This window comes from Podarcis liolepis (genome assembly GCF_965112155.1).
Source record: "Podarcis liolepis genome assembly, chromosome: 1".
Classification (NCBI taxonomy): domain Eukaryota; kingdom Metazoa; phylum Chordata; class Lepidosauria; order Squamata; family Lacertidae; genus Podarcis; species Podarcis liolepis.
In genome coordinates this window covers 103,377,834-103,400,709 of record NC_139554.1, presented here as the reverse complement: position 1 = coordinate 103,400,709, position 22,876 = coordinate 103,377,834, and the positions used below count along the sequence as shown (strand labels likewise).

The 22,876-nt window shown below is 39.6% G+C and overlaps 1 protein-coding gene across 4 annotated transcripts in view; it reads left to right on the top strand.

Moving 5' to 3' along the window:
- Positions 1-22,342, top strand: part of CACNB4 (calcium voltage-gated channel auxiliary subunit beta 4) — a 137,059-nt gene extending 114,717 nt beyond the window's left edge. For 2 of the 4 annotated variants that reach the window (XR_014523535.1, XR_014523536.1), the window contains 6 exons: positions 1,864-1,973; positions 2,972-3,123; positions 4,394-4,489; positions 5,377-5,562; positions 6,984-7,049; positions 9,159-22,342. Coding sequence is in view for 2 of the 4 variants with exons in the window: in XM_083494242.1 (XP_083350368.1) it covers positions 1,864-1,973; positions 2,972-3,123; positions 4,394-4,489; positions 5,377-5,562; positions 9,159-9,419 (805 nt within the window). In the remaining 2 variants the exon portion in view is untranslated. The remainder of the gene's footprint in view (positions 1-1,863; positions 1,974-2,971; positions 3,124-4,393; positions 4,490-5,376; positions 5,563-6,983; positions 7,050-9,158) is intronic. The other 2 variants (XM_083494242.1, XM_083494243.1) reach the window with 1 other exon arrangement.
- The last annotated feature ends 534 nt before the right edge of the window (positions 22,343-22,876 follow it).

Here is a 22,876-nt window from a genome sequence, read left to right as displayed (position 1 = left end):
TTTGAACAGTTTCAGGAGTCGAATGGACTTCCGTAACAGATTAAGTTCAAGAACCAAGGTTCCACTGTATAGCAGAATATTCTTGCGCACATACACACACACACACACACACACACACACACACACACACACACACACATGGAATACTCTTGCATACAAGTTTTCCAATTTTTCTCTTTGCATAGCCAAGGTGGCACGAAGCCGCCCTTCAGAGGTGATCATTGTTATGTAGGCACTTGTCAGATGAAACATTTCTGCAGCTAAATGCGTCATCTCTTTGAATTCTCTCACGGTTGAGGTGTTGGCTCTCGTTGGCACCCTCGCACTCCCCTCTCCCGAAGTTCTGAAATAATCTTATATCTCTGCAGCTTGTTGCATGGCTTTGGAAACAGGCATTTATATTAAGTGTGGAACACAGAGCAGGTGTTCTGTCACTGCTGCTGTCAGATGTCTTTCAGTACAGCATATGACTATGGTAACTGGACGTCATTGTTTTCCTATAGGAAACCATGGCAACTGTCAATGGCAAGTCAAGGGTTGCTATGAATAAACCCTTTGTGGAGCATATTTTTGTATCATACGTGGAAGATACTGAGGAGCATCATTACCAACAAGTATCAGCTATATCTGTTTGGCACAAAAGAAGAAATGAAAGATCATCCTAAGAGGGTCTGATTTCTCCTTTCTACTCTACAGAGTAGCATTTCTTTCATATTGAGGGCCCTCAAGCTGTGTGGGTGGGATTCAACTTTAGTTTTGCCCATTGAAATGAATGGATCTAACACAGTCATTCTAATTAATTTCAGTGGGTCTTCTTTGAGTAAAACTTAGTTGAATACCACCTCATATCTTTATCTGAATATTCATTTGTTTGAAGAATGGTGAAGGGAAATAATAATCAAATAATAATATCTGCATCTTGGAACATGGCGACAAATCTCTTATCACGTGTTCCCATCTGTAGGGGAGAAAATACAAATTTAGTGGCTCAGTCAACACAAGAAGCATAAACTTGATTTGTCAGAAAAAGGTAGGGATGCAGCAGAGATGCATTTTTCTTTTCTTTTTTTATGAAAAAGGTTTAATCTGACACACAGTGACAATGGCAAATGGGATTTTTTAAAGGAGGAAAGGGGTGAGGGAGGAAAATGATCAGAAGATACTAGACGCAGTTACTGCCCATACCAATCATAGGGAAGGCTTGTAGTTCCTTAGAGAGGTACATGCTTTTGCATGATGGGGAGGAGGCACCGAGAATTGTTCAACAATGCCAGGTCAGAGGCTGCATCACAAGCCTTTGACTGAACAGCCATAACACATCACACTCAAAACTGCTGATCTGATTGCATCCTCACAGTTTAAACTGATGGAACGGAGATATTTACGGACCGGCATCTCCAAGTCTAGACATTCAAGATGTAGCTTAATCCCAACTATTTTAATAGAATATGCATCCAAGTGATGTATTTAGGGTAAAATAGAAGCATTGTGGAATAGAAATGAGTGAACAATAATGTTTTTTTGGTGTTCTGTAAATCTTGTCTGTCTGTGTCCTAGGTTGTTGTTGTTGTTATTAAGTCTTGGGGTTTGTTTGTTTTGTTTTTGTGGGTGGGGTATAAATAATAAATAGTTGTTATTGTTTTGCGTGGTCTTCCGTACATAAAGATCTACTGTAATAGAAGTCATCTTTTAGAATTTTGACTTGTCTGCCTCACCAACACTTTAATTTGTGGATAAGCAGCAGCTGGCATGCCTGGTTTTTCTGGTACATAACGTAAAGTTTACAATGTAAACGGCAATGCACCACAATTTTTATTCTGAAACCTTGACCAAAGTTATTTTATACTCTGTTTTTCTTTGTAGGATATCAATAACTAGAGTGACAGCTGACATTTCTCTTGCTAAGAGGTCTGTTCTAAATAATCCAAGCAAGAGGGCAATAATTGAGCGGTCAAACACCAGGTCCAGTTTAGGTAAGACCTTAGTAGAAGTACCGTACATAGTGACACTTGTGTATGGAGGTTTTTGTTTGTTTGTTTTTACGGGTGTCCAGTTGTTGTCCTACTGACTTTCTTGCCCTTCAGAGGGAGAATGCACAAAACTTGCTTGCCTCTGCAACAGCCTGGCTACTGCTTTTTTAAAAAAGGTTTTCTAAAGCTCTGTATAGGGGGTTAAGACCATATTGTCACCTCTCAAGAACTAGCGAGCAAAGTTTCGTGTTTGCTATGTAAGTGTATGCTTAGCATCAGCTTGAGAAATTGCAAGAAAGGTGAAATGTTATTGTGCGTTTGTTCACAACGGTATAAAGTTTATGAACCTTTATATTGTAAACCACCTTGTGATCTTTGGATGAAGTGTGGTATAGAAACTTAATGAATAAAATAAATAATAATAAAATATATGGAAATTTTATGAAGAACGCGTCAAAGGTATTCCTAACTTCAAGCACACCGGCACTAGAACTGATAAATAAAAATGGCATTGCGAGAGATTGGAGGGTCCAGAGCTTGGTTGGTTGCAGTGTGGTTTTATTGTATGTGTGAGACAGGGAGGGATTGTGGGGTCAGATAAGCCCTATTGATTTGTATGCTGCTGTGGGGGATAGATCATTGTCTTGTTGGGCTGTGTATATGATAAAGGGGATCCACACGGGGGTGAAGGCATCCTCCTTTGCTTGGCCCCATGCCAGTTTAAGTTTGTTGGTTAACTTTTCTAGTAGGGCGGTTTCCCATATATTTTGGTACCAGTGGTCTATGTTCGCTCCTGATGGGCTTTTCCAGGGTCTAGTTACATTTCTAGCTGCTTTTCCTTGTTTGTTTGTTTTGTAACACAATAAAATATTCAGTAAAAACCAATTTAAAATAAATAAACAAAAATGACAAGGGACCGTAGGTTTTGAAATGGCAAATTTAGTTATTTAACCTGTTTTTGGAACGCGTCAATGATGGTATTTCCATTTTTCATTTTTCAGCGGAAGTACAGAGTGAGATCGAGCGTATTTTCGAGTTGGCACGATCCTTGCAGCTGGTTGTTCTAGATGCAGATACAATCAACCACCCAGCACAACTTATTAAAACGTCCTTAGCGCCGATTATTGTCCATGTTAAAGTGTCATCTCCAAAGGTAACATACGTTTTGTGTGTGTGTGTGTACAAATTTATAGATTTGTCTTTAAAATATTTCGTCTTGAATACACTTCATATTCTTCCCAAAAGAACGCTCCTCCTTTTTATGCTAATTTCCTTTAAAACATACATTGAGGAGGTTAATGTAGCACTAAGTAGGGTGTGTGTTCAGGGAATGAAGTCCACTTGCGCAACAGGATGTTTGCACACCTTTCTCCCTGCATGCCTCCTGCACACGCTATATATTCAGGGGGTTCCCCCACCTCTCCAAAGTGGATTTAGGGTGTTTCAGGGGTTAGGGGGAGGGAGTGAAGTCCCATTTCTGTGTTTCTGCATATGCAACAACTTTGTTGAATCTTGACCTAAACTTTTGTGTGTCGCCAGAAACTTGCTGATCGTGTGCAGCAACTGACTGTCATAGGATGTTCACCTCCCTTCCGCTCCCACAAAAACGCCTCTGTTTACCTTGCATTCTGCTTGTGCTTGGCAGAGCCTTGACGGTCACTATGTGAAGTGGGCTTCCCAAATAACTGTGGAGACGTGAGCTCCTAATCAGGCCAGAGAAACAGAATTTTTGCTGCTAATGATGGTTGGGACAGCCATTTCAGTTCCTTTTTTTCAGGTCCATATGTCTTTACTCCACTTTTTTTTTCTGTTTTAATTTTGCCTTTTCTAGGACAAGAGCTGTGGCCCATTCAAACATTATAGTACCCAACCAGGAGGCTAATGAAAAATACTTCTGACTCTACACTGGAATTATGTTTGTAAGCTGCTTACCAATTTAGCCCGTCCTTAGGGTTTGCTAGCATGGTGGGTATCCATGCAATTGGGCTGATCCAAAATAGTTAAGTAACTTACAATCATTTTAAACCTACAAGGAATTGTTGCCACGAGGAAGCATTACTTTATCCCTATGTACTTGACATGTTCCCCACTAACATTAGAATGTATCTTTTCGTTTGCTAGCAAAAATGCCCTCCAGATGTTGTTGGACTGCAACTCCCATCATCCCTGACCAGTGGCCATGCGGGCTGGGACTGATGGGAACTGGAGTCGAACAGCAGCACCTGGAGGACCACAGATTCCCTATAGATAATGGCTTACAGGTACACAACCTCAGCTGTCCGTACCACGATATATACAGTAGCCACTCACACAGTCACATCACAAACCAGTAGTTTAACAAGTGGAAGCTGATATGCCTCCAAAATTTACCTCCTTGCTATGCAGTCTGAAAGTAGTCTGATGCTTGTTTTCTCTTCTTTCAGGTCCTGCAGCGACTGATCAAATCAAGAGGAAAGTCACAAAGCAAACACCTGAATGTCCAGTTGGTTGCAGCAGATAAACTTGCACAATGTCCTCCAGTAAGTAAAGGACCGGGAAATATTTTCACTTGGTGCACATTTTTCATGACGCATCAATTCACACATTAGCAAAAGCTGTTGTATTGATGTAACATTGTTTTAACAACGGTACCCATCCTTACGGAACGGGCTATAAATAGCAGGTGATCAGATCCTGAAGGTGTTAGAAGAGAGGTCACAAGTCTCACGAAGAGAAGCACTCATCTTTCCACCTCCTCCCATTGTTCATCATGCTTAGTGATGTGCTAAGGCATCTAGGGTTACAGTGACAACCCACTTCTTTTCCACCCAGTCCTGGAGAAATTGGCACCACTAGAATAAAAGCCCTCTCAGGTTTACATTACGAGGTCCAGTGTATTGCATTTCTGTCACCGAATCATTTTCCAGTGATTTGTGCTTGTTGAGCTGAAGGGAAGGGAAAACCCATGCCTGCTGCTGAAATAAATTAAGGTCAAAAGCAAGCATTAATTGTGTGCCATACACTTGCTCATTATGTTGTGCAGTTTAGCAACAATCCATTTGCAATCAAAACATTTGAATTGAATAACGGCATCTCCCCCACCCCCATTTTCTTACAAATGAATAATTTTCACTTACAAACTTGTGTCCAGACAGTCTTTTCCCACTCTGGTTTGTGATGGACTCTGAGGCTATGAAAAGGTGGGAGATGCTTTTTAGTGGTGGAGGAGACCGAAACGGGCGAGAGGAACAAATGAAAACTGTCAAAGTTGACAGTGTTTGCAAAGACTTCTGGGTGATATTCAACTAAGTCATATACTCTAGAGTTGGACCTATTGAAATCAATGGGCCCACTATGTTGGCTATCACTCTCCATTGTCTAGCTGTTCAGAGCTGAAAAGTTTGATGCCATGCTTTCTTCTGAACAGGAAATGTTTGATGTCATTCTGGATGAAAATCAGCTTGAAGATGCTTGTGAACACTTGGCAGAATATCTTGAGGCCTACTGGCGTGCCACACACACCACAAGTAGCACACCCATGACACCTTTGCTTGGAAGAAACCTAGGCTCCACTGCACTATCCCCTTACCCTACTGCAATCTCTGGATTACAGGTATGAATCCATGCTTTTGCCAGCAGTGCAGATCAGCTTCATGATGATGTATAAAGTGGTTTGTCCATATCGAACCGTGGGATGGAAAGCCAACTGGCTTGGCCCCAGCCAGAGTGTCTCCCTTCTCAGCCTTGCCGCTGCAGAGATCTGTCAGTCATCCTCCTCCAACGTGCATCCACGATTCATGCTGCTGTGCATGCAAGAGCACACATTACTCAACAGAGTAAACACAGAACAGATCAGGCTTGAGGCGTGGATACTATACTAAACTACGCATTTATTATACATAAGTCAGGACAAAGAAAAACATGGCCTCTCCCCTTGTCATTCCTCTTGGAGAGAGAGGAAACAAAAGCAATACAGAGCGGATGTTCCACTCATGGGACTCTAGTAATCTGTGCTGGAATGTAAACAGACATGTGGCATGTAACAATTCCACATATCTGCACCAAGGGTGGAATGGAATCTATCTATCTATCTATCATCTATCTATCTATCTAGGTTGGACTCGATGGCCCTTGTGGTCTCTTCCAACTCTATGATTCTATGATTCTATCTATCTATCACACACATACACATTGGCCCCTGTGTAAATGCAAATAAAATAAAATAAACGTATGCACAACAGCTGCCCCACTGCCCCATACCTACTAATGAGGGTATTTCCATTACTTTGTGCACAGTATTATCTCATATTGGAAAGGCTGGGGACTCAAATATGTGCACACCTCTCCACATTCAAATTTGAGTCTTCCACCCAGGGCTTGGGGATGTTCTCATTGTGTGTTTTCAGTGGCAAATGCTTCACTGGCAAACATTAGCAAAACAGAACCAATTGGGGCTGATCCATAAATGCATTCCTTGCAGTTCAGTCCTAGTAGTGTTGTGCGTTCAAGTGATACGGAAGTTCTGTTTAGCTAGCTGATCAATCTGAGATGGCTCATTCCCGAAGAGAAGTCGTCACCATGCTACAGTCAATGAGTAATGTATTTGGCCTTAGTCAAGAGAATAAGAAGAAAATTCAGTTAATTAAGTAGACTTCACATTGGGTAGTTTTGTTTGAATGCAACAGAATATCTATGATGCTAATGCTACTGTGCAGACATCAAGAGCAATGAACATAATTACCTTTGCATTTTTAGCATGAAAAAGCTGCACAGAACGTTCTTAGAAGATAAGTGAGTTATATAAATATAAGCCACTAACTGCTGCTATAGTAAAGCTTGCTGAATAGTTTTCATTTATTTTTCATATGTTGACCAGTTCACAAAAGTTATAAGACGGAAATTCTCTCCCATTTGCCTCGTTTCTCCCCAGAGGCAACACCTTAGCAAAATTCATTCATCTGTTTGATTTTTTTTAAAATGATGGATAAAATATTATTCCCATTATAAAAAGATTCTGACCATTTTTTTCCACAGGGATAGCTCAAAAACGGCTGGCCTTTGAAACTTCAAACGTGGCATGTAAATAGTCCTTAATGAGAAGTACGTGCTTTACTAAATTTGGAGAAAAAAATGTCTTTTCAGTACGAGTTCTGTATGTTTGTAAATGCAAGACCAAGATGTGCACAGAGATCAATTTCACTAAAGAGCTTGGCACATTTGTGTGGCTTTTGATATGTGTACACTTTCCACTGTATGTCAGCTGAAGAGCTTAGCAAGTTAGCAACATTCCTGAAAATTAGATCAACAATCACTTTTTTCCTTATTATTATTATTATTACTATTTTTTAAATTTGTATGTCGCCCTTCATCTGAAGATCAAAGGCGGTTCACAACATAAAATAAACTCGTATCACTATTGAAGTGCTGTCGTCCCCCCCCCCCCCAATGCATGTATGCTGAAGTATCTAAATTTCAAATTTATGTTTGATTTTGTAAGGCCAGCTTTGTCACATGGTGTTGTTTCTGCTTAGTGACTGGTTGACTGTGTAAGCAACAGTTTGAGTTTCGTGCACACATGCTTGTTTTTTTATGTGAAAACGTTTCATTTTCCAGTGTCTTTGTGTTGGTAAGCCCCTTTTCTTGAACTTTGACGCTATGCAAATCCAAAAGGATATGGATAAAGCAAATTATTTAGGCACATACCATTTAGGCATATATATATATATATATATATATATATGCAGGTTTTGGTGTCTTCGGGTGTCTTCCCGTGTAAGAGTTGGGGTGTCTAGGCGACGTTTCGACGAGGTCTCACTCGTCATCTTCAGGCTGGTGCTTTCGGCTTCTAAGCCGAAAGCACCAGCCTGAAGATGACGAGTGAGACCTCGTCGAAACGTCGCCTAGACACCCCAACTCTTACACGGGAAGACACCCGAAGACACCAAAACCTGCATTCCTGTACCCGTGAAAATCTACGAAAGCATATATATATATATATATATATATATATATATATATATATATATGCATGCTAGTATGTCTCGATCTGAGATATGTTGCAGTGACTGGTGACGCAGTCTAAATAGGATTCTGCTAGGTGTAAGGGAGTCTAGATAAGGGCCCACTTTGTTTAAATGCTGAGTCAACTTCATCCATGCTAACAATGGGCTGGGACACTTCAGGAGCCGCATTTCAAGGTCTTCTGAGTAATTAACAGAGGAAGTTGCTACAGTGGGTATGATTGCATGAGGCTGAGGTTCAATTCTAGGCAGACCACAATAAGATTGTGTGGGTGTTCTACGTATTTAAACAAGTTTCAAGCCAGTATGACTAGTGTGGCTTCCTGCCATAGGACCTTGGGAACTCATTATATAGTTTTCCAAGGAAGCTAATGATCTCTGCAAAGAAAGTACTCTGACTACCTTGAAAAAAAATGCCTACAGTATGCCTGCAAACTGCTACTGACCATTGAATTGACTACAAAAATAACAGCTTAGCTATTTTACCCACTTCAATCCAGTGTGGAGAGTTAAACAGAGGGAAAGCAGCACCAGTGAAACATTCCATATATCCGATGGTCTTAAATTTCATTGGGTAAAGTAGTTCAGAAATAATAATAATAAATATTGATAAAGCCTATGAAGAATAGGATGAGAATTGCAATTGAAGGAAGGGTAAGCTCTATTAGTATATGCTGAACAAGAAAGGGTTACAAATAAAACATTGTAAATCAATGGGAGAAAAGTAGGCGACTTTAGAATTGCCCGCAATGGAAGTATAACTCAATATGCTTTTTAAGAGCTACATTTTGGAGGAGGTCTTATTTTGAATTTCCAAAAGATCACAGACTAAAAATACAAGTCTTAAAATTCCTCATCAGGCAATGTATCCTGAACCTGAATCCTGAGCCTCCTGTTGAGAATCCCTTCTCCCTGCCAAATGTTTTAAAATAATGTCGTATAGAAGACATCACACTCCACTGTTTTCTCACATCAGCTTTGAAACCAGACTGTATTCCCAAGTATACAAAATAGCAGCCAAATGTCTCTTAAATGAATGATGGGAGCATATGGATTCTGAAGGCCCTCTCAGAACAAGAATGCAACTAATTCAGAAGGAGCAAAATGAAATTGTTTCTCCCAACTCCCCCCACACCCCTTTGTTGTTTTTTTTTTTTAAAAAAACCCTTGAATTCTTTACTATTTATAGAGCCAACGAATGAGGCATAGCAATCATTCTACTGAGAACTCTCCAATTGAACGACGGAGCCTAATGACCTCTGATGAAAACTACCACAACGAAAGAGCTCGGAAGAGCAGGAACCGCTTGTCTTCCAGTTCCCAACACAGCCGAGATCATTACCCGCTTGTGGAAGAAGAGTACTCCGACTCATACCAGGACTCCTACAAACCTCACAGAAACAGAGGGTCTCCTGGAGGATACAGCCATGATTCCCGACATAGGCTTTGAATACAAGAACCTGGGGGGAAATGGTACTTGTCCGTTGCCAACTTGCCATAACATAGCTAGGCCAAACGAATCAACTCGATTCGGCAGTTGCGGCATGGTTTTTACTATGCTTACAGGCTGCCGCCGTTTAATGCTATATAAAAAGGGGTGAAACATACAGATCATGCCCTTCATATGTTTAGGAAGAAGATAGTTTGCCCAGTCACTTTAGATGTGTTTTATTTCCAGTGTAGAGATTTAATTTTAGAATCAGTACCTTTTCTCTTCATTAGACACTATTAGACACATCAATTTGTAATTTAGGATTACCTGTTGAAGCGCATATAAAATGATTTCCTGCACTGGAAATTCCAAATGACCAGTTCCAGTTGGAACCAATTTATAAACCAATTCCTGTTGGAATTTGGGCGAAATTGACTGGAAAGTCAACCTGAGCATGTTGCGGTCAGTTTAAAAATAAAATAAAATAAAATAATGAAGAATAATGAAACCATTATAAGCAAAATAAATAAAAGCTATAGAACTTGTTTATCAGAAGGTGAATTTATATAGATAGATAAATACGGATAAAAATAAAACAGTTTTAATGTATTTATTTCAGATTAACCAAATGTAAGCAGTCAATAGTGCCAAAAACGATGAGCGAATGCAGCAGTTAGACTACTTTCCAGTTTAAAGTGATCTGTATGGGATGAGTTTTTTCTCTCTCTCCTCCCAGCATATGCATTGCAGCAAACTGTATGATGTCGATAGTTTTTTTGCATTTTGCTAATGACAATATAGAACTATTTCAGGAACTTTAAATAAACTAGGAGTGAAGAAGCCTAACCATTTTTAATGTGGTGGTGGTGGTGGAGGAAGTGGGCACACATTCACTGTCCTGGAAACATGCTCCTTTAATCCCAGTCACACCTTCGAAGTGTGTGAAGTGGATGCGTGGGATTTTGCTAGCTGGCCCTGCCTCGGCTATCACATGCTAAGCATAGGGTGTGGCTGTTTTGCTGAAGGCTCTTCTGGCGCGATCCAAGTCCCTAATTGCATGTACAGTTCTACATCTGTAGAGCCCTGATCCCCTCTCCCTGCACCCAGGTCTTGTGAAGGTGTGAGCAGGGCTTGTTCACTCGTTGGAAGATGTGGACACTTTTGGGAATTTTGTTATTTTTTATTTCGTTGGCTAACAATGCTTAAGCACTACTAATAATCTGTATCGGGCACAAAGCTCATAACCATCTTAATGTTCTACTTGGGTCAACAACAAATTGGCCTTGCACTCACAGGGAGGAAAAAGAAGATGCATTCATACTAGGGCTTAAATGTGTGTATTAATATATCCAGAAGAACTATGGTATCATCATTTTTCCTACCAAAGATTTAAGAGCATATTGCTCAGTGATTTGTCAACAGACCATAGTAGCATGACGGTTTTGCACAAAAAATGAACAAAGATAATTCCAACTGAAGCACTTCAGGAGCAGTGCTTTAGTGAGGATGCCCCTAAAATTTGAGGACTTGTTGTTCTCAGGCGCTTTCTGGAGAATGACAAACCATTTTCTATATTGTGTTATAAAGTATGACGTTTGAAGCTATTTTTTCCTGGTCTGAATGCATCACCTCTCGCATACAGCAAAAAATACTTCATCAAAAACCCTATATAAAGTCATGCCTTACAGTCTTCCATCTTGATCCAGATTCCATTTGTGCTGCAGTACATATGCAGAGTTCCTGCTTGTGTTTGGTTCTCCTCATGCATTTAAGTGTAAAAGGAAGTTCTGCACAGACACACACACGTCCTTTGTGTGTACAGGGCTGGTTCTTCATTGAAATGAGTGGGGACACCCATACATGTAGAAGCTCTATAGATGAATCACTCTATGAATGACCGAAAATCATAGCATCCACGGAGAAGGTTGGCCAAAGACATTTTGCTAAGGCAAAGAACAAGATGGTTCCTCCCAGCTGACTGAGCACTGGCAACGTGACAGTATCCTCTACTGCTAGTTTAGGGGGCGCATGACTGGTAATTTGGCACACGTAATTCTGATCCCCAGCAGAGGGGAATGGCCAGGGAGCTGAGGAAGAATGTTCAATGGCACCTCCATCCCACAGTATCTGATGCCTGATGCAGCTGCCTCACTCTGCCTAACAATAGCATGTGCTCTACAACTTTGGATATTTATAATAGGGCAATGGAAATGTTTATTTTCTCCAAATCTTTTAACAATGTAAAAGTAACCATTGGAATGCGGCAGTGTGGAATACATTAAAAACCAAAATTGTAGGTCTTTTCCAGACAATTCTAAAAGAGGGGCGGTATTCTGAGTGTAATATTTGTGGTTCTTCTAATCTCAGCTCCATACAAGGAAGGCTGCTGAGGGGTAACTGTTTACTTCCCTTTTTAAGAGAGAGGTGTGCTGCAGTGCTAGAGACACACAAACTTGAAAAGAAAAGAGGGGCGCTAAAGGTACAAGAAGTAGTGAGAATTTGCTGTAGGATAGGGTGGCTAACCATAGCCCTCCATGATGTTGAACTACAACTCCCATCATCCTTGGCCATTGACCATGCTGGCTGGGGCTGATGGGATTTGCATTGCAATTCAGCAACATCTGGAGTGGCCCTGGTTAGTCACCACTGATGTAGTGGAAATGGCACAAAATACCTATATCAAGAGGCTCTAGGGAAGAATCAGGTGGTTTCTATGTCTGTGCAAAGTTGAGTTTCTAGGACTAAGCTGAAATAATTTCCAAGAGCTTCCTACTCACTAGGGATAGTTATTCAGGGGTAACTAAAAATAAAATAATGTACATGCCTGATTCCTAGACTGAAATGTGAATAGTGTGTGTGTGTGTGTGTGTGTGTTACTAAATTATATATATAGAATTTATAAAATCAGTCTCAAAGAGCCATATGATTATTGGAACTACTAGCTACCATGACAGAGTTCACTGTTGAACACTGTCGAACACAGACAAGGCACGTACTGTATAAGAAACGTTAGTTCTGAAAGGAATCACCTAGACTTAGAATGTACCGTGAATTTTTCTAGCTTAGTCCTGGAAGCTTGAGGTTGTACCTCCCTTGGTTTTAATTCATTGCTCTTCCTTGAGGGAAGCTTTGCACAAACATACGTTTTAAAGGGCACTTTAGGCTGCAGTCCTGAACACACTAGGACGAAAGCCCTACCCAACACAGTGTGACTTACTTCTGAGTATGCATCTTGTTTTGATTGAGCTGTTAAAGAGGAAGCTCAGGGCCTCCAGAAAAGAGAGTACCATAACTTAGAAAATTTAAACTTTCTAAAAAATCCACGAAATGATGGAAATCTGGAAGATGGAGAAGTTGTTATTTATCACTACTCCTATTAAAGGCTCTGTCCAGTTTGTGCCACTGAAACTTGTTCTGCCAAATTCTATACCGCACTTGGTATTGTAATTGATGGGCTAGCTGGGGGAAGAATCTTGTTTTCGCCTGCAACAAAACACTGTGCTTTGAGTGCAGGGAAAATGAGATATGCCAACAGCTGAAGTGGTTTTGTTAAGAAAAAATATCAGGATACCCTGAAGGAAATGAGTAGCTGTGCAGTTGCTGCACAAAAGAGTATTGTCTGGAAATGCCCTTCGGGAAATATGTGTTTATTGATAGTGTGATTATTTCTAACTGGCTGGAGGGAAACATGGATTTTTATGGGTCTGGACTGTAGGCAAACTTGAAAGTTTTCCTCATCAAAATGACCTTTTTCAGCAGTCTTGCTACAAACCTAGGAATTGTGCCTATACTTTTCACTATAAAATTATATAACTGGTGATTTCAATACTTCAGATATTTTGCTGCCTTGTGTCAAATGAATACTTGTTTTCATTTTCTGCTTTATTTGCTTTTTAAAATGGCACTTTTCTTGCTGTCAGACCTATGTCTTACAATGGCATGCATGCCTTTTACCCAGTATAAGTAAATTAACTTTGTTATAAAGATTTATCATTTTTCATTCTGGGATTTTAAAAACAGGACTCCTTGCGTTAGTACTTTCACTGTTCTCAAACCTAGAAAAACAACACTTAAAAATGGCCACATACCAAAATGCTGAGATGTGCATGATAATTTTCTCTGTGCATATGTATCCTTCACTCATCCCTTTATAGCAATTTAAACCTGAAACCCTCCAACTAATCACAGTTTCCCATTTCATCTAAACTGCAGAAACTGTGGTTACCAGGTTATGAACAAGCCAGGATCTTAAGACACTTCCAAACCCTGTGTCTCCTGGCTTGTTCCAAACCTCCTAACCAGGTTTTCCTGGGTTAGACAAAACAGGAAACTGTGATTAGTTGGACACATCCATGTCTAATTGCTGCAAAGGACAGAGAAAAGGGCAAGAGCCTTGTACATCTCTCAGCTCTAATAACCTGAATCACGCCAATTTATTGTCATTCTGTCACCTTCTGGTCACAATTATCCTGCTGATCAGAACCGTAAAACTGTCCAACTTCTAAATTTCAACTATGCTCATCAGCTTTTAAACCACTGGAAGAATCTCAAGCCAGAGTAAAATATTAGTGGAATTATATTAGTGCCAACTTGGCTAGAAACTAGTGCATGGTTGCATTGTGTAATATTTGTACATTTTAAGTATGGAGGACAAATTGAAAGCGTCATTTTCTTCTACAGTTTCTCTTGGCTCTGAGCTTTCCCCTTCAGTGCTATGCCAAAAACCACACAAATGCTCCAATTACCACTCCATTGTGTCCCTTCGCCCTTACATGGGGCATATCCAGCCACATAACAAATACTATAAACTGTGCTTTCCGTGTTATAAAAACCTGCACTTCACCAAGCAACATGGAAACATTTCCCACAAATTGTTTCTGTTTCTCACGAGTGAAAGCAACAACCTGATAAACTTGAGAGAGAAAGTCTATGTGGATTATGTATTACAACCAGAGATTAATTATATTTTTAGAAATATTCAAATAAACCTAACCTGTAATTGCAACTCAAAGATTTACAAGTTATGTTTTCAGAAGGAAAACAGAGTAGGATCATTCTTTAGAAGATGGCATTCCTACTTTTTAACGTCAAAATTAACTGCTGAAAATGTAAGTCTTAGTTTTTCCCTTCTATTTTCTTTACAAGAGTCACTGTTAAAATAGGTTTCAAAAGCAATTTGACCCAAAATGTTTAGCTTGCACTCTGCTTGGGGCAAATTGACTAAAATGCTTCTGTTATTTATCCCCCTTGAGTAACTCTTGGTGTGAGGGTCTGAAAACCAAGTTCCTCCAATATTCATAATATGAATGATTTTAAGGTATAACGTACAGCCCAAAGTAGAGTTGCTGAGGAAGATTCTTCTAAGGCTGCAAGTGGAGTTAATACTTCACTATTTGGAAACAGGCAGATAATAGATGTCTGAATAGCTAAAACAAGGAACAGGGCAAGAGAACATAAGGTGAGGGACATATTTGTAGTCTTTGATCAACTCAGCCTTAGCCCTCAGTGCTATGGAGTAAATCCAGAGAGTCCCCTCCATGAATGGAAGGGATTCCATTCATGGAAGGCACCCAGATCCATCAGAAGCTCCCTGCCTGGAGGAAGGAGTGGAGAAGGCAAATCTGCCAACTGCCCCTTTCCCTTGTAGCCCGCCACGCGTCTTCTCATTCAGTTCTGGAGAGTCCTCTGCCCTTCCAGAATGGACTTTGAAGGAGCACGAAAGGAGGAAACTGCAGAAACTGCTTCCCTGCAAGGGGAATTATGCTGAGTGCAGCCCTGTGCAATTAACCCAGAAGTTAAGTCCAAGGGCATTAAGAACGTAAGAATTTCCTTGCTGAGTGCGTCAAGTCCTTTGTTCGGTTTCCTATAATGTTTAGTTGTTCTTGCAAGCCAGATAGGACATGAAGGTGATGGGCTTCCCTACAACATGTGATTTTCAGAGGTATAGTGCCTCTGAACATGAATCTTCCATTTTGCTACCCTGGCTGGTAGCCATTCATAAACTTCTCCATGAAGCTGCCTAGTTCTCTCTCTTTTTGAAATTCATCCCAGAGGCAGCTACCCCCAAATCCTTTGGTAGTGACTTCTGCTCTAGTTACATATTGTAAACAGGACACACCAAGTTAGTGTGGATATCATTGCAGTTTCATTGAGTTCGGCCTGAGTGACTGCTTCAGTACTGGGCACCGAACTGGCAGCATGATCTGCCATATTTTATGCTATAGCCCAATGGAGCATTTTACAGTACTTTTTATGTCTTGGTTACATGTACTGCATATTCATCTGCATGAAAGAGAAGGCATTAGGAAAAAACATTTCTTAAAAGTTTTACAAGTTCCTTTTATGTCCTCATTAAAGTATTAATTGCCATGAATGCGCTGAAATATGTAGATCTAGACTAGAATGCTCTTTATTCTCTAGTAACATTATTGACCAGACCATTTAACTGCTTGAAGATATTTGCATTTTATGGTGGATCGCTGCAGTGGCACTCAAATGTATTTTCCCTAGTAAATGAGATTATGCTTTTAGCATTTCAGAAAGAAAATAAATTAGTTTTAAAGCCTTTGGGAACTTCCCCCCTCCCCCTAAGTCTTCTTTGACAATCTAGTAAAAAGTAAAGATCCACACAGTGGAAAGAATCCTAAACCTGCATTATCTTCTCAGGCTGCAAAATTACTTTAGCCTACTAGTCCATTTGATAGAGAGTCTTTTTTGTTATGCTGTCTAGTAAAAATGCTATCTGAATGGTGCCAACTTCCTTAAGTTTTACTTGCTGGTGCCTGCAACTGGTTCACACTCAGATAATGCCTACACAAGAAATAACTATGGTGGATTTTATCAGTGGTTTTCTTAATTCGTACTCATAGCAAAGAGAAGCACCCAAAAGAAACAGTTGACGTTGGGCTTCACCTAGTTTATTATGGGTGCAGATCCCACATCTCCCACCTGGCCAAGAAATGCAAGATCTGAGAATGCGTTCTTTGGGCAAGCAGAGGAGGGAAGGCTGGCCAGAGGTATAGCACAGAGGTGTGCATCCCTTGTAATGGCCCTAAGTGTTGCCTCCACATGTTCAGAGGGAACAGCACTGTTACGTTCTGAGGTGGTGATCTCTCCACATGCGAACACTGTTCCCATAGTGGACTGAATTGAGCCCATATTGTGTCACAGTAGCACATTTTCAGTTTGGGTGAATGCCTTTTTAAAAATGGTGTTTCTTTAAATGCACTGTTTAAAAGAAAAAAGAAAAACACTGGTTATTACCTACGTAAACATTAAAAGCCTACGTTATCTCGTCCTCCGCCCTGCATTGGTTTTCTGTAAAAAATTAATGGAGACCCAAATAAATAAGGCTATGGCTACAATTCTGTGCACATTTGACTTTGGGAGTAAGCCGCACTGAATTGTATGAATTACGCCCATAGGAATATGCAAAGGATTGAGCTGCATGAAAAATTTCCTGCTTTTAATATAAGACCTTATTACGATCCTGTTACGCTGCTTCTTATACCAATACCGGTCTATATACAGGTATTTCAAAGTGTTTTAAGAACGTGTCACCTTGTTTCCATTTTAAAGCATTTGAGGGTTGGCTTTGTTTTTTCTGGGGATGGGACTGTCTTGATATGATGGCCTTAGCATACATCTGCATAAAGATTTTAAAAGCAGACAAATGTATTGGTTGCACTCTTGATGCTGGCAGGGCATTTGTGCCAATTGGGGTGCTGCACCAACAATTGAATCAAGTATATCAAAGTTACCTTGTTACATGGGTTGTTTCCCTCTGCCTTGATTTGCTTTGCCAAACTGTATTTTAAAGATCTGATTGTTGGGTTCTTTTGCAACTTGTGTAGTTAAAACAGTTTTCTCATGGCATGTACATTCGAAAATGGATAATGTTTTGTAGCCATACAGTTTATTAAAGTCAACCCTGCAGCAAAAACCTCATAAGAATAACTGGATCTCAGTAAAGCTCCACTTTGAGTTTAAAGTGTATCTGCTTTAAAATCCAAAATAAAATACGACACTTGGGTCTAAAAAAAATATCCAGGTCAGGGAGTTTCAGTTTGAATTGCTTCATCTTGCACTCAGTTCACTCACTTTGAGTTCCCTAGCAAGAATATTGTCTCTTGCTATTTCTGCTACCTACCTCTTGACTGCTTCTCACCCTCAATTTCTGATTTAAAGGAGCTACATTTACACTAACAAAACTCCTTCAAATCAGAGGTTTTTGTGCAAGTACAAACATGAAGTGTATTGAATCAGGGCATTTCCCAATAAACCATTATAAGAATTTACAGATTTACCTTTGCTGCATGTCATCTTGCCCTTATTTCCCTGCCCCTCCCTGTTTTTAAAATACCATTTAGAACTGGCCGTGGGATGTTCCCTCTGTCTGTGTGCCCTTACTTGGAAAAGAAGGGCTATTGCAATGGATCCTCTTCCCCCCCCCCAAAAAAAAAATGAGTAAGAAGAAAGTGTTTACAGCAGTACTTTATTAAGTAAATTTTGTATGCTGCTGCCATATAGTTAAACAAATGTTTGTAATCATTACAATATTTTTTAGCCATCAACATTAGTTTAAATCTCCACCATCAAGCTAATAAAACCAGCATAATTTTGTGAATGACTATGAAACAATAGTTTTGAAGAAGAAGAAAAGCATACTTCTTTTTCTAGATCAGGGCTGGGGAATCTGTGGCCCTTGAGATGATGTGTGACTACAACTCCCATAATCCCTGGCCATAGCCTATGCTGACTGACCAATGAGAGTTGGAGGGCCACAGGTTCCCCCAAGCATTGCTTTTGATGGTGTCTCTTGTGAAATATGCCTGCAGTATGTTAGAAAAGGTATTCCATTCCTGTGTGAGAGTGAAGGGGTAATGTCTCTTCCATCTGCAATGTTTATAAGCTCTTTTTTTAAGTGTTGCCCTATAAAATTGGGTGTTAGAGGTCCCTTTTTATTCTGTTAAAAAGCAGTTCAATTTATTTAACTAAACAATTAAAGGTTGCAGCCCTAGTTTTGACAGGTGTCTCATGAGACAAGAGCTTTTCTCTCCATGGGGTCTGAGATATGTAATTTAAATAAATCTGTACAGTGCTCTTCATCTATGGTCCCTGGGCAGTTTACACCAAAATAAAAATGCATACTGAAAGAAAAAAAAAATCCAAACGTACAATAAATGCCACAGCTAAAAAGAGCTCAATTTAAAAATGTAAAAGCTGGGACAATTGTTATATTTATGTTGTTGTTGTTTAGTCATTTAGTCGTGTCCGGCTCTTCGTGACCCCATGGACCAGAGCATGCCAGGCACTCCTGTCTTCCACTGCCTCTCGCAGTTTAGTCAAACACATGCTGGTAGCTTCGAGAACACCGTCTAACTATCTCATCCTCTGTCGTCCCCTTCTCCTTGTGCCCTCCATCTTTCCCAACATCAGGGTCTTTTCCAGGGAGTCTTCTCTTCTCGTGAGGTGGCCAAAGTATTGGAGCCTCAGCTTCAGGATCTGTCCTTCCAGTGAGCACTCAGGGCTGATTTCCTTAAGAATGGATAGGTTTGATCTTCTTGCAGTCCATGGGACTCTTAAGAGTCTCCTCCAGCACCATAATTCAAAAGCATCAATTATTCGGCGATCAGCCTTCTTTATGGTCCAGCTCTCACCTCCATACATCACTACTGCCTTGTACCAAATAAGGGTAAGTGTGTTGGTGACAGGGGAACCGCCCTGGGGAGGAAATTTCACTAACAAGGTTACCAAGATTTTCCTCTGGCCATGGCACCTTACCTCAGATAGCTTGTCTCTCAATAGAAAAGGGAAAGGAGAGCTATTGTTTCTGGGTGGGAGAGTCTTCAAAAAGTATATTTGCTCAGACAGGCTGATCAGGGAGCAGGCGTTCTTTCAGTACCTTGTCCCAAGCCATGTAGGGGCTTTAATGCTAAGCACCAGCACTTTGAATTGTGCCTGACAACGGTTGCAAATTAAGGACTTTAATGACTGCTGAAATACTGTTCCAGCCACCAGTCCTAGTCAATAGCCTAGTAGCTGTATTTTGAACAATACAGATTGTTTGTCATATAATGGTAGTTACGCAGATCCACAACTGCACTTCAAATTCAGTTTGAGGACAGATAAGCTACTTTAAACAGAATACTTTTTCTGCACAGAAAGCACCTTCCATATAGGAAATGAATAGGAAAGCTGTGAGTCTCTCTGCAACAATCCTGCTGCTTCATCTTACATTATTTAACGCCAGAGTACAGTACTTGAAACCAGGGATTTTCTGCTGTTGAGTACATGATTTCTATCTCTAGAGCTGCCAACAGGAGTCTTCTGCTTTGTTTTAGAATCCTTGTAATCTCATTGAATTAGGATTAAGATGTGTAGTTCCAAAGCTTGTTTAAATCTAAGTACTCTTTCTTTAAAAGCTTGTTTTTGATTGGGGTATTCAAGGCCCATAAGTTTCCATTCTTTTGTTGTGCTAAAGTTTTGCAATGGTTTCTATGTGGACTCCATGATGCTCACGATTCTTTAAAAGTCCAAAATTAATAAAATATAAGGCAAAGCCCTTTTTCTAAAATTATATCCACAATATATTTCATACATTGACCACTGAATTGAAAGTTGGAAACTTATTTGAAAAGGAAATTATGCAATTCATGCAGATTTGTATTTAATTTAATTTGCATGGTTGCTTGGTTAAAAGGAGTGCTACTACAATTGATTCCACCTCCTCCCCCATGATTCATCATTACCTTAATTTTTTATTTTAAAAAACCAATAGACATACAATCATCAAAACACTTATTCTAGGATCCACTCCAGATTTTAGTGGCTAGATGGATTGCAACAATATTAGCCTAGCCACTATCAAATTTGGCAAAAGCAACACTGTTCCCTTTTGTTACCACAAACAAACTAACTGGCTTGGTATTACGTATTCTTTCAAATCCTAAACATACAATGTCGAAAAAGAGTAGAAAATACCTAAATGAATGGATTTGGACTAAGGGCTGTAGACTCAAACTAGGATGAAATTTATTTAGTTATAAATAACGAAGACACTATTTTTTTCCTGAAATTTGTGGAATATTTTTCCAGATAACTAGCATATAAAAACTTCCTCTTTACATCAATTCCTTTGATCCAAAGGATGTATTTTCAAGGTGACAGGGGGGAAACAAATTTTAACATCATTTATAATTCTTTTTTAGGTGCACTTAGTAGCTATTGTATTTTAAACTGTAGTGGAAAAGAAGAAAGCTACTGGGGAAAACATTTGCATCTCATTAGTATTACTGAATAGATTTGCCTTTTTGAGCACAAGAATCACTAGAATTTCCAAGCAATGGCCTGTGCATTGCAATTTGGGGGATTGGATCCTCCAGCTTCTATCACCTACTAAAGTCTCACTGCTGAAAATGGCTCCTTTAAATGTTATAGTTCTATGGCTAAACATTATGCCCAGTGCTAAGTAATCTCAGGATCTATCCCCAGAGATCTCGCAAGTATTCATCATATGTCTTATTAACATTTTTTTTTTAAAAAAGGCTCTATTATTTATTGTACTTATTTTGTATTAGCAGTAGAAAAATCAAACGAAGTCTCAAGACACTATATTGTACATTATAAAATTACAGAAAAATATATTTTGCCAAAAATATGGAGCTAGAAAAAGCACATTTGAAATAGCACAAATTTACATTTACATTGCTGGATCTGCCATTGTAGGGGTTTTGGTGTGGGTTTTTTTTGGGGGGGGGGGAGTTGGGTAAATCATTGGTTCCAGATTAAGAAATTGATCTGCATTTTCCAGCACATCGTTTTATTGCATTAGACTTCTTCACCAGTTCATTTCAGAGCCAAGCAATTTACTTATTTGCTATGAAAGTGTATCCAATAAACTCAGTATGAATTAGCTTTTCAAAATCAACAGGCCTGGGTTTTTCTTAAATATATCGTTCTCCGACCTTACTTCTTTCCCCCATGTTCTAGAATTTCAATTTATAAGTGAGCTCTAATTTTGTGTTCACTTGAATTTCATGCTTTTTCTTTTGCAAAGAAAGACTGAAAAATATATCCCATAATATATCTATATCCCCAGGCCCGACCTATTGAGTAAAATATCCCATTGAAATATCACACAACTTGTAATAACAGTTTTGCCTTTGAAATGTAACAATTGCTTAAAGACTCGAACTTGTACAAACAAACTCCCAAGTATAAACCATCTAAGGATTGAACTCATTATGCTCCTTTTGGGAGTCCATAATGAGATGGGAGTGGAAGGTAGTCTGTAACTGCCTCCGCAAGGAATGTATCATCTAGAGTAAAATTTGTATGACCTCTGAAATTGTGCCTGAGCTCCTTCTCGTGTACACAAAGAATCCGGAAAGGGAATTTGTTGTTGCATAATAGTGTGATGTGAATAATCTAGTATCTCAGCCTGAGACCTTGAGGAAAGTACAGTAATCTGTACAAAATATCTCAGCGCTGACCCAAACTTGTTTCCCATTGAGTTCTCTGGACATTATGGCTATCCCACATGTGGGAGACATTTTGGGTGCATTATGGGTATTGGAATTAAATGCCTTTGCAAAACCAAAATAACAGACATTTTCTATTTAGTTGTTTTCCTTTTTGCAGATTTGCCCCTTCTTCTTTTTACTCTATAGATACCGTATGTGTAGCATTCTACAGGCATGCTGGGTAAAATATACTATGCAAATGTGTACAGTGTCGCATGTTTTGCTATCTCTCTGCTTTTAGTGGCTTTCAAGGAAAACAAAAGTGTTGTTATTTTTGTGAGCCCAAAACATCAAACAGAAGAAAATGCAGACTGCATGCTTACAGTACCCTGATTTCTATGGATTTGTTTTATGGAATTTAGATGTATTAAACTGCATTAACAACATTTTTTCTACAATAAATCAAACAAAAACATCTAGTCTCTATGCCTACATGTCTTATCTCTGAGTGGTTAGACCTAACAAGCAGAAAACATTTTTAAAAGGTGGAGCTTGAGCATTTCCTTTATCATCATACATAATTACACGCTGCTCTAAAGCTTGGAACTTTTTCTTAAGTTTTGCACTCCCTTGCAGACCACCTTACACATTCCAGAGGCAAAATGGATGGAGCAAAGTATGTGACCCAGACCTTTGTACAGTAGGCTATATTCCAGGCATGCAAAAGCTACTGATCTACACATATCACCATCCTCTATGCAGGCAAACAAGAACCATAATCACAGTTCAAAGTCGTATGTCAAGCAGGTAAAAGTGGTCAAGGAGGGTTGTGGTAATGAATTTATGTAAAATAGAAAATGCAGAAATAAAATTTATTTCAAAAAAGGAGGGTTCTGATCTGGGGGAGCACTGTGCATTGTGCTTCAGAGTGCAGCTTGACTGACTGCACAGAGTGAGCATATCAGTGCCACATCTTTTAAAACACCCTTTTAGTGCCATGCTGAATTCCAT